Raw genomic sequence first — 12,598 nt, 5'->3', positions numbered from 1 at the left:
TTCAATCCCCCTAATTCTCCACATTTTGGTGGCAGCTGGGAAAGAGAGATTCGCTCCCTTAAACAGGCCTTGATGACAACACTTGGTGCCCAGTCTGTCACCTTCGAAGTAATGTACACTGTGCTGGTGGAGATTGAAGGGATCTTAAATTCCAAGCCACTAGGCTACAGTTCATCTGACATTTCTGATCTAGACCCTATCACACCAAATTCCCTTCTCATGGGGCGGCCAGATTCATCACTTCCTCCTGTAATATACCCTGAATCTGAACTGATCAGTCGACGCAGATGGCGTCATAGTCAAGTCCTTGCCGACCAATTCTGGAGGCGCTTCATCAGGTTCTACCTTCCCAGCCTCCAGACCCGCCAGAAGTGGCAAGATGAGACATCTGACCTCCAGGTTGGCACCATCGTCCTGATTGTCGACCCCCAACTGCCCAGAGCACTCTGGCCAGTGGGCCAGGTGTCGAAGGTATTCCCTGGAGTAGACCGCAGAGTAAGAGCAGCAGAAATTAAAGTTGGAAAGAAGTCATACACACGCCCAGTGGCACGCCTCATCCGATTACCTGCCATACCAGATTAAAGGTACTTTTAATGGTGTAGGACAGGTTATAGGCCCTTTTGTTATTGTACATATTTCCCTTTGGAAATCTGGGGGCGGCTGTAAAAAAGGCCACACGCAGGTTATATTCATTTGGCTAAGCTTCCCCTGCAATACACCACACTCAACGCACACGCAGCATCCATCCTGTGAGCCAATCAGGACTACATGCAGGATGCGAAAGGTCAGCGGTCCCGCCCACAGAACGGAGTTAGAGCGATCGGGAAAGCGGACAGATGCGAGCTGCACTGTAGCGATTTATATTTGCCAAAGTTGTGTGCGTGCCTAAAAAAAAACCACACACACACTCATGCAAATTCTGTGGTGACAATAAATGGGTTAATCCCGTACAAGTCTTTTACTGGACGCCCCGTTGTGGATCTGTTGCCAACCAGCAAATACATTTAAAAGAGAAGAGCTACCTGTAGCCACTCAATTTTACAGTGGTGGTGTATAGAGCCAAAAAGATTAGAATTGTGTCGATGTCCCAATATTTATGGACCTGACTGTATATTTTTATGTCAAGCAATAGGTATTACCTATTACCTACTTATATTTAACAATATTATTACAACATTTTTCTGTTATGTCGGTAAAGCTGCTTTGAAACAATTTGTTAAAAAAAAGAAAAAAAAAGCGCTTGTTCAGCTCACATTTATTTAGATGTCCCCTCTGGTTTAATCATTTCTTACGCACCTACTGTAGTTACTGTAACTACACTATATTTGCTCTCACATACACATTCACAACGGACCCGTATATCTTCTCCTCTTCTCTTTGTGCAGTCTGAATCAAAACATCGCCATGCGTTGGCAAACGTAAAGTTAGCCTACTGTTATCAGAAGATTACGGAATCAATTCGAAGTTGAATGGTTGACGTTAGTGTCATGAACACACCGCTGTCAATTTTGAGAAAAACCACCTTCAAACAAGTTAATAGCAAGCATTTAACATAACGAACGACAGACTCACCGTCAAAACAGTACAGCTCCGTGGCTTGGCTGCATAGACCGCTTTCTTCTGTATTGGATTTCTGGCGCTGTTGTCAACTGGAAGTTGCAAAGCTCCCTCTGGTGGGCAAACTGTGCAACTCTCATAACATGAGTGAAGCATGAGACTCTGTTTCTCATGTTTCATCGGCCGTTATAAACGCCGATGCAATAAGCTCATATCGGCCGATAATATCGGCCGGCTGATATAAAGCCCGGGCTCTAATATTTACACAACTATCCATACTTTGTTGAACAGTTACCAAGCAAACAATGCTTAATTTTGTTCAGTCTGTGGTGTGAAAAGGTTGCATTAGCAATTAAAGAAAGAAACACTAAAGCAAAACCTGGTCAGGTCCCTAATGTTTTTTTTATTATTTATATATATATATATATATATATATATATATATATATATATATATATATATATATATATATATATATATATATATATAAACACTGGTAGTCTACAGTATGAAGAATTTTTGGGTATAATATTTCAGTTCATTGTATTTTGCTATACTTAAACTAGTGTCCTGCACCCACCAGTAAAACAATATAATCAATTATATCTGATTTTTAGTTTGACTGTGGATAAATTCTTGTTAAAACTACAAAGTAATTCAATCAAGAGCAATGAGTGATTTACTTTCATTTTCTTGGATTAACATTAAAGACACTGACAGCAGAGCTAGTAAATTAGGCGCGGTCACTTTAAGAGACAATGCATCCATTATAATGATGCACATTCGATTTCTTTCCAACTCTTTACTTTCACTAAAGACATGACCACAGACTTTTCGAACACACTTTCCAAAACAGGTATTTTTACATTTAGTATGTAGGCCTATTTGTCGGTACAAAAGCAAGAAGACCTTGAGAAGCGTCTCTGCGTGCTGAATTAAGCTCTTTCGCATCCTTTTCTGTTTGTTTGTAACCAGCTACTCAGTTCAGCTTTCCCGGATCGCGTCTGAAGCCAACTTGATGCATTGAATGCTCAGAGCACGTTATAAAACGTATTTTTAAAATACACATTTCGGTTTTAATAAATACTCATAGTAAATCATAGCATATTGCCTAAAACAAAGTAGGTACAAAAATAATCAGTGATACATTTGCGACCTCATTAAAATTAAGGTCGCAATGTCATTTCAAAAGGTTGCATATGCGACCATTATGGTCGGAGTGTAGTTCCCTGTAACTATTTTAGTGATCTGTTACTTAAAAATGCAAAAAAATCAGTGGTTACAATATTTTATATAGAGATATTTTTCAATACTTTTGAGTTGCTGTTGTTGCAGAAGTAGTGGCTTTACACTATACTTAAAGTTTGGAACATTAGGTCATTATTTATGTTGTGCTGTTTTTTTAAGCATTTGAAAAAAAAAAAATACAAATAAATTAGACCTATGATTTTGGTATGGGGTTATGTGAAAAACCTTATGTGGAAAAAAAGAAAAGAAAAATTAAGCATTTTCGAAACGTGTTACTGAATATTGTGTGAAAACATGAATCGCGTTAAAGGTATGGTCACAACAGAATGATGTTGTGCTAATTGTGTTTAGAGTTGTGAAAATGTGACTGAAGATTGGACAAGGGGATGTTTGCAATAGATAAAAACTGTACTATTAAAACCAACAAACAAACATCATCAGTCTAGTATAATCTAGTATAGTCTCCAGGAGTCTTTCTGAGTGGAGTTTGTATGTTCCTTGTATTCAAGCTGTGTCTGAGAATGCTGGAGGTGTACCCAAAGCATTCTCCGACACCGCGTCCATTGTTACAATGCATAACCGGTTACATGCATAACCTTTGTTACATGCATAACCTGAGATGTTCCTCTTCAGGAACTCAAGCTGCAGTGGCAAATGCTTTGGGAACGCCTCCAAAAATTCTCAGACACAGCTCGAGTTCCTTCGAGGAATCATGCATGCATAACCAGAGACGTTCTCTTCATACTGATGTTGGTTTCCTCTGGGTTTTTCCCACAATCCAAAGACATACAGGACAGGTGAACTGGAGACTGTTAGTGAGTGTGAATATAATGCAGCTTTTCCACCGATATTACCCGGAACATTTTTACCCAGGAACTTTTTTTTAACAGGAACTTTTTTCCCCCAGACCTGTTGCTTTCTGCGTTTCCACCGCAGTGTAAAGTACCAGGAAGATTAGGAAAATAGTCTGGTGACGTAGGTTTGCGCGCGTTTTTCAATAAAAAGTACGCTGATTTTGGACGTGCATCCTCCGATAGTGCGGACTTTGCGCATTCGACTCGGGAGTGTGATGTCCGCGACGACGCAAGTCCGGTAAATCTGCAAACAGCAGCGTACTTGATAACTCGCCTTGGCTACTGCAATTTTCCTTTCTGTATATTTACAATAAAACGAAATAGGATATCAAATACCACTGCCTTCTTTCATTTTCATTTAAACATAATAACAGCTGCAGAAATGTACTTAGTTCAGGTATATGTGTATATATACAGCTATTACAATGAAATGAAATATTATATAAATTTGCCTTTTTTATTTTCATTTTAACATATAAATGAATTGAATACAGACCAAAGATAACCTGTTATGTTTAACCACTAAAGACACATCAGAGCCAGCGGCACATATCAGAAGGTCTAGCCGAGGTGAGGCTGCTTCTCAGCGGATAGATGATCACTGAGCTCCCGCTGATCACGTGGAGCTCACCGTCTCAGAGATCGGCGAAACACATTTTTAAATAGGCGCTGTCTTTTATAAATAAACCACAGATTTGAGTTTTTAAAGAACTACATTCTCGCCTGAAATACTTTTAAAATTACATTTCATGACACAATAACAGTAATATTTTGAAAATTATCCGAATAAATAGTGGTTGAACTCAACCAGTGCTGCGTGAACTCAACCAATCAGCATGTTTAGCACTCAAGTCCCGCCCCCGAAAGTTCCGGAACTTTGAAAAAGTACTACCTCGCCAGCAGGGACTTTCTGAGGGGCATTTTTTTTACCCGGAACTTTTAGTTCCTGGTTCCTGCGGTGGAAACACAACGAGTACCAGGCCAAAGTCCCTAGTTCCTGGGTAAGGTTCCTGCGGTCGAAACGCTGCATAAATGTGTGTGTGATGGATTGGCCATCTGTCCAGGGGGTTGTCCTGCCTATGACACAAAAGGCTCCAGCCTTGTGACCCTACATAGGACAAGCGCTAGGGAAAGTGTATGTAAGGAATGGATGTACAGTATTGGCAGGGTTCTAGTCCTCCTGCTTTCTCCTCCTTCTTTCTGCTAGGTCTTGCCTTTTTAGCTGAGATTAGTTGTGTTTGGAATAATTATTCAATTTTCTAAGCTAAGATTTTATGTTTTAATATAATTCCTGCAGAAATTGGCAGAGTTTGTATAGTTCTGATTTGAATGTGCTTTTATCAGTTTGAAAACAGTGTTTGCATTTGAACAATGTGCTCAAAACGTATAGTGTTTTGCAGGTGGTGGGGAGTATGAATGACAAAAGATTTTGTGGGTTTTGAGAAATGTGATCATTGCATGCATTTTGTTTGAAAGCAATGCAAAATGATTCACTGTTCGGCCCGCATAGACTTCTGTATTGCTAAATGTGTAAAGAGTTTTGAAAATGTGGCTTGAGTATTGAACAAAGCTTTTTAGCAAATTAAAACTTGAAAAATGTAACACCCATAGAGCTGAACACACTTAATAAAGGTAAGACCAGATGTCATGACCATTACCATACCATGGTATTGTCCATATCTCAGAAGACTAAAGTGTTTTTCAAGCCTTACAATTTATGTATTTATTGGTGTCATGGGCCACTAAAAGCCTTTTGAATGGGTCTGGTCTAGAATGATTATGAGAAATAATGAATAAAGAAATAAATGAATAAATGATACATGCAAATAATGTATGCCATCAAGACATTTTTATAATGTTGTTCACAAAATAATTTTATTTTAGACATGGAAACCGTTCACTACCCATGATTCATATAACGGTTGATACCAAATATGGACATTGCCTTTAGTGTCACACACCATTGTCAACTACTGGTGTGAGTGAATTATACTGATATATTTATTTTACAAGCATTTATATTCCAAAATATGGAGTTTTAGACATGCATATTAGCGGTGCGACTCCACAGGTGTCTCAACTTGTTGCAGAATTACTCACTGGAAGTAGTTATTAAATGTATTGATATTAAATAGTGCTGTCAAAATTAGCGCGTTAACGCATTCGATTAATTTGAAATATTTAACGCGTTAAAAAAAAATAACGCAATTAACGCGGTTGCAGTTTTTTTTATTTCCAGTTGTGGCCTATGTGTGTTCAACGTGCAAAGAAATATGGTTAAGACCAAGGAAGGACTTTTAGACGGAAAGTTTCAGTATAAAACTCTGCCGGATTACTCTTCAGTCTGCCACAAGAAACATTACTCTTCATTCAGTCTGCCACAAGAAACAGCAACATTAAAATCATGAACTCAAATGTCATTGTTTAAAAAAGAAAAAAAAAATGACTGTAACAATGCGTAAATCAGACCTTTCTGTAACGCTAACGTTAAGCTTAAACGAAAATAACGAAATAATTGTGTAGTGGAGTATTTTTTGTACACAGTGCCGCGAACTGTCAATCACTCCTGTACGCGCGCATCACTGTCCTCCTCGCAGCTGCAGCAACTTGCGCTCTCTCTCTTCATCAAGCTTTAAAACAAAAAGGGGACAAAAGGATCATATTGTCTTTGTGCATAGGCTATAGATTAATTAGATAAATGATCGAATATCTAAATTTGTGCCTTGCCGTCTACGGTATTTTTTTAGAACTTAGAAAAAAGATGCTGCAGCCAATGAACAGCCAGCGGGGGCTGCAGGACGACTCAACCTCCGGAGACAGTTTTTAATGTTTATCAGACAATAAATACTCAAGATTTTGCTTTAGTATAACTCACAACGAGTTTCACACACCTTCTCCGGCCACGTTGAGTTGTTGACACTTAACAGTGGGAAAAGCGACACATGCGCTATTCACTTGTATAACTTAAGGGTGAATGGGTAATGTAGTTTCTGCTCTGGGTGGGATGAATTAGGAAGCTTGCATTGTGAAGGGCGCTCTGAAAATCGGCAGTGCAGGTAAAAGATTAAAACCTCTATTAAAACAGATGTCCAAATGAGCGTACCGGTACGCTACAAGCACGTTCCTGGCGCACGGAGAGGTGGCGGTACGCTCAAGAGCTATATTTGGAAGTGGCGGTACTGAGTACCGGTGCATACCGGCCCACTTAAAGCACTGGCAATGACTATAAATTTTTTTGCAGTCCACTTAGAATTCAACATGGAAATCATTTTTGTTTTTTATTGGCATTGATTGTTTTGAAATTCAAATGGTACTTACATGCCTGTGTTTTTATTTCTGTAATAAATATGGCTTTCAAGCCAACAGTTAATTTGGAGGATATTGATGGTTTATTGCAGGTATGTTGTTTACATGAGAAAATCTGTGTTACAAGTTAAACAAAAATTCCAATAAACAATCATATTTTGAATTTAAATAGTTTCTTTGTCTTGAGTTTACATTAATTATTTACATTTTACATTTACATATCCAAAAAGTTTCAGTCTTTTAATTGCGATTAATCGCGATTAATCGCGATTAATTTTAAAAAATTGTGCGATTAATTAGTTAATTTTTTTTAATCGATTGACAGCACTAATATTAAACAACAACAGTGCAGCAGGTGATAGAAGTCAAGACTTTATACAGTCTGTGGATCACATGAAGTATCAAAACATCATAAACGGTCAAACAATAGAATCAGATTTGGAACCGAATAACATACTGACTGAAGAACAGCACTTGAATCAGAGGCTACGTTAACACCGCAGGGCTTAATGCTCAATTCCGATTTAAAAAAAAAAAAAAAAAATTTGTGATCTCCTGTGTGAACTTGAAATGACCCAGAAGTGACCCGCATGTGCAGAAGAGTACTCAATGGTGAACGCCGTCACTCATTGTTAGCGGAAGTAGTTACCATTAAACATAGATGTCAACAACAGTGACATCAGCGGAGCTCTTTTTGCAATATTAAAGTTATTTCACCAACGGAGCCAGCACAATTACAATCTTCTCGTTTTAAGAAGAAAATTAAAAAGAAAGTTTTTGGCCATGGCGTTTTGTGGAGCAGTGTTAGCAATGTCGGTACAGAGAAACGTGTGGGTGCGGAGTCACAGCCAGGAGTTGTGGGATACTGATGTGAGTGGCTCTTCTCGTTCCCGCCTACTTCAATGCAGAATTATGGCGTTTGTAGCATATCAATGACGTACGGGTCGGATACATGTGGCTTGGCTGTTCAGACGGAGGTCGCATTTCAAAAGATCGGATACGTATCGGATTCAGGACAACATACCCAAGTGGCCTGGGTCATATTTGAAAAGATTGGATCTGTGTCGTTCAGACTGTCATGAAAAGATCAGATACAGGTCGCATAGGGGCAAAAAAAAATCGAAATTGGGTCGTTTCAGCCTGCAGTGTGAACGTAGCCATAGTTCCCTTTCAAAGAAACTTTAAAACAGCATCCTTTAAAACAGCCTCGGGAACGGAGCGAGGCTGGTGGAGTGATTGGAAATCATCGGTCTCGCATCCCACGGAGGAGATTGGAAGGATACTAAGGGCCGCTGTGACAGTGAAGGACGAGAGAGGACCAGGCCTGGATTTTAGTTGTGTTTGGTTTTTGTTTGTGCACTGTTTTGTCTTTATTTTATTATTAAAGCTACTTCCCACGAAATAACCTGGTTACAGTGGTGCCGAAACCCGGGAGAAGGAGGGACGTGCTGCCGAAGATCCCTTGCCACTGGGTTGAACCCGCGGTGCCATCGAGCAGGCGTAGCAGTCGGGCGCCGTGGATGCTCAAGGCGGTGGGCTGGAGTGAGTTGCCTGGGACGGACAAGCTCACTGACAGCCGCCTGTAATGAGGACTGGTGGTTGCGTCCGTGAGGGAGCGGAGGTGTCCCTGCCGTTTGCCTGGAGGCCGGAGCCTGCTGCCGCCCGCCATGATGCAGAGGAGCAGGGAACGGGGGCCTCCTGCTGGCTGCCTAAGAACAGAGGAGCTGTCGCTGTCCACCGGGTGGCAGAGGAGTGTCGTGCCGTCCAGGGCCACCTCCAGGCACCATGGAGGAGTTCACCCAGCTGGTGGAGGGCCGAGCGGCAGTGCGTCTGGGAACCGGAACTAATTATTATTATTTTATTTTTTCTTCTCTCCCCTCTCTCGTCTCTGTTGCCCCTCATCCTTCCTTTTCTTTCGCCTCATCTGTCATCGGCGTGGGTGTTTGTGTGTGAGTGTAGTGAAGAGCAAGCGCATTAAGCTTTTGAGGGGGTTGGGCGGAGCGCAATAATGTGTGTGTATGGTGTGTGTGTGTGTGTGTATATGTATGTATGTGTATACACATACATGTATACACCAATGAACACTTTGCGTAAAAATCCACATATGTGGGAAGTGTGCATGCTGAGCACTTTGCGTACTTTCTGAAATCCACATAAGTCTTAAGTGTGCAGGCAAGACTCTGCACAAATTCTAAAATCCTGTACGATGAGGGTTAGGCGTATTAGCGTCAGTCCCGTTTTCGGAGTTGGATAGACCCCGGTACCTTGGGCTCCACTCAACCAGTGAGTCTATTACTACACTTTGAAGCATTGCTCCCCTCAGCTTTGAAGGTTATTGTGAGCATGGTGCTTCCTTTCGGATGCTCGAGTTTTATCCCCTTCTGTGGAGTTGAATTTCTCACTCAGTGGGATTTTATTGTGGTAGTTTGGCAGCCCTCCCCTTTACCAAAATGGTTGCCTATGAGCCCGCTAATCCTTTTTGAAACCAGAGTTCTGCTCTCACATGAGTTGAGTTCTCTTGGGTTTTATTTATTTATTTTCCCAAAAGCACCTGGAACCAGCAGCATGAACTAGGTGAATTAGGTCATTCCTACGCCTCTCTGATGTGCAAAATCTTTGGCTAGCTTGCGATACACTTACCCTTCTGAATCTAATGATCAAGCTGTAGGTCAAGCCCTCTCTCTAGTTAAGACTAAACTATTAATACTATATTCGCACTGGTAGTGACGTCACGGGCTGTCGCCAACCAGCGTGTTTTTATTTTTATTTTTTATCACATCAAAACATCATAATTTAGTAGCAATGGGCTATTTTCTGTCCTGTTTTTGACCCCTCTCATCAGAACACTCTGTTTGAATAGGCGTGGAGGATTTTAGACTAAGTAAATGCCCACTAAATTGATTGGGTAATAATTGTGCTTGTTTGAGAGTCTACATCCTTAACAGATGGATGCTGTTGTGATTTTTAGGTAAAAATTACATAAATACTTGTATCAAATAATCGGTTTAACAGAAAACTTTGTGCAAGTTTAGTGCCAATATTAATAATATACAAAATTAAATAATAATGGCCCAAGGACCAATCCCTTTGGTATGCCAATACATAACTTCCAGTTACTAGAAGTGAGTCCCTCTATATTCATTCAATGAGATCTATCCGATATTAACTAACCATCCAACAGTATTTTCTGATAAACCTACACCAAGTAGCTTCTACTTCAAAATTTCATGATTTACAGAATCAAAAGCTCTAGATAAAGCAATAAAAAGAGCAGCACTATGACTTTTATTATCCAATGAAACCAATAAGTAATGTAATACTTTTATAATTGCTGTTGTTATACGTATTTTTTATTTATTTATTTATTTATTTTTCTTCTTTACACTAGAACCGCCACAGGGTAAATTAAATAAAACCTAAAACATGCTTTTTGGACGGCTACCGAAGATCAGATGGGTGACTTTTTCAACCTTGCAAGACTAAAAGCAAAGACTAAGTTGCATAATGTCATCATTAGAGGTCTGCTCTTTCCTGATGATGCTGCCATTATCTCACACACTGAACTACAACTTCAGCGCCTCATGGACAGATTTTCCCAAGCATGTGGTGACTTTGGAATGAATATTATCCTGCAAAAGACAAAAGTGCTAAGTCAAGACATGGATATTCCTCCTGTCATTATCACTGACAAAGTACTTGATGTTATCCACTAGTTTTCATATCTTGGGTCCACCGTCAGTGACAACCTGTCTGAAGATGCTGAGATCAATAAATGCATTGGCAAGTCTGCAAGAACCCTTGGCCAACTCACTACTCATGTCTGGGGGAATAATTAGCTTTCAACTTCTACCAAAATGGCAGTGTATATTGCCTACATTGTCAGCACTCTATTGTATGGCAGCAAAACATGGACAACATATACCAACCAAGAATGAAGAATGAACAGCTTTCACTTGCACTGCACTGATTTTCACCGAATCATTAACATAAAGTGGACTTTATACTTTTGGTGAAAAGTAATTGTAGCGAAGTTGATTTGTTTTATTCTACTTGAGTATAATTATATTGTGGTACTTTTACTTAAGAAATAAAAAAATGCACTTAAGTACTGTAACAAAAGTATATGCAGTTAGTCAATTTCCACTTCTGGGTATGGGTTTGGTTAAGAACTGGTACAATCTATACCTGGAATTCACCTGTAGTCTATGTGTGCCTGTATGTCACTTTAGATAGCCTCTGCCAAATGTGAATGTAAAAGATAATAAGTTCTTAAATTTAATAAATACTCTGTGACCTATATTGATTTGAAAATTAAAAAAAAAACTGTTATGGGTATAAAATATACAAAGTGATTTAACTTGTTTCTTGTTTTTAGAATTTAGCGGCAAGCAGAGCTGAAGGTCAAGACTCTGGATCATCTCTGGATGAACGGAAGCATCAAGATATCCCAAAGGTTCAAAATAACAAATCACAGACAGAGAAGGTACTGACTAAAGAGCAGAGCTTGAGTCATAGGTTTTCAGAAGGACATCATCACCAGAATATCAGTAACTTTATATTAATGGGTAACTGACAATTCATAGAATACAAAATAATTAAAACATTATTTTTGTTCCCATCTATGTCTGTCTGGAATAAACACATTATCATTTAACATCATTTTAGAGATTAGACCTTATAATTCTCCAGGCATTTCCTTCCTCACTTACTTCACACCTGATGATATGCTACAGTGACTGATTAAAATGAACTGGTAACACATTATTTGAAGGACCAATTCTCACTATTAACTAATTGTTTATTAGCATTTACAGTATATTACTAGCTTGTTGACTTTTTTTTTTTTTTTGGTACTTATAAAGCACATTAATGCCTTTTTCAGTATTAGCATCTTTTAGATCCTCTACCCATAACCTTAACTTAACAGCTAACTATTAATAAGCAGCATATCAGGAATTTGTTCTGGGAAAATCTCTTAGTTAATAGTGAATGTGTTCCCATTTCTAAAGAGTTATCTGTTAAATAGAAGTCAAATGACTCCTATTTATCCTATTTATTATTGTAGCCAGTTGTCGAATTTAAATGATGAAAGTGCTTCTACAATGGAATCAATATAAAATATGAAAACATAACTTATTATGGTGTAGCTGATGGTCTGCATTTGCTATTTTCTAATCTTAAAATAGCTTATATACATAACTTGGTTATGAGTATGGTTCCTTTTTCATATAGAAATATGACTCCGCATTGATAATTATTTTTCATATAACAGGACATTTGTAGAGATGGTGTTGAAAGCAGAACCCAGTCACAACCACCAGCACCAGAGGATATTGCTACATTTAAAATCAAAGTGATCAGTCCAACACCATTTCCAGCGAAGTGGAGATGTAAATTAGAGAAAGCCCTTCAGAGCTGGTTTATTAAACTGGAAAAGAAAAGAGAAAAGCGAGCATCAGTCCTCAGCCTTACACTCATGAATGATGGCTGTGCAGAGGTGGAGGTAACACCATCAACAGGTGACTTCATTCATGTCAATTCATTTTAATATTTTTTTTCTGTATAAATCTTGTAGATGCTAGTATCTGAAATGGCTAAAATGCATTAAATTAAAACTATTTTTTTCCAGTTTT

General features: G+C 39.0%; 1 protein-coding gene across 3 annotated transcripts in view; it reads left to right on the top strand.

Annotated features, from left to right (window-relative positions):
- The window catches only part of LOC127968191 (uncharacterized), a 49,598-nt gene that overhangs the window by 30,605 nt on the left and 6,395 nt on the right, over positions 1-12,598 (top strand). For 2 of the 3 annotated variants that reach the window (XM_052569197.1, XM_052569199.1), the window contains exons 4-5: positions 11,341-11,448; positions 12,238-12,484. In XM_052569197.1, the coding sequence (XP_052425157.1) occupies positions 11,341-11,448; positions 12,238-12,484 (355 nt within the window). The remainder of the gene's footprint in view (positions 1-11,340; positions 11,449-12,237; positions 12,485-12,598) is intronic. The other variant, XM_052569198.1, reaches the window with a different exon arrangement.

Source organism: Carassius gibelio, chromosome B11, assembly GCF_023724105.1.
Source record: "Carassius gibelio isolate Cgi1373 ecotype wild population from Czech Republic chromosome B11, carGib1.2-hapl.c, whole genome shotgun sequence".
Taxonomy (NCBI): Eukaryota; Metazoa; Chordata; class Actinopteri; order Cypriniformes; family Cyprinidae; genus Carassius; species Carassius gibelio.
The sequence above is the reverse complement of the archived record's forward strand: the minus strand, read 5'-3'. Positions and strand labels throughout refer to the sequence as shown.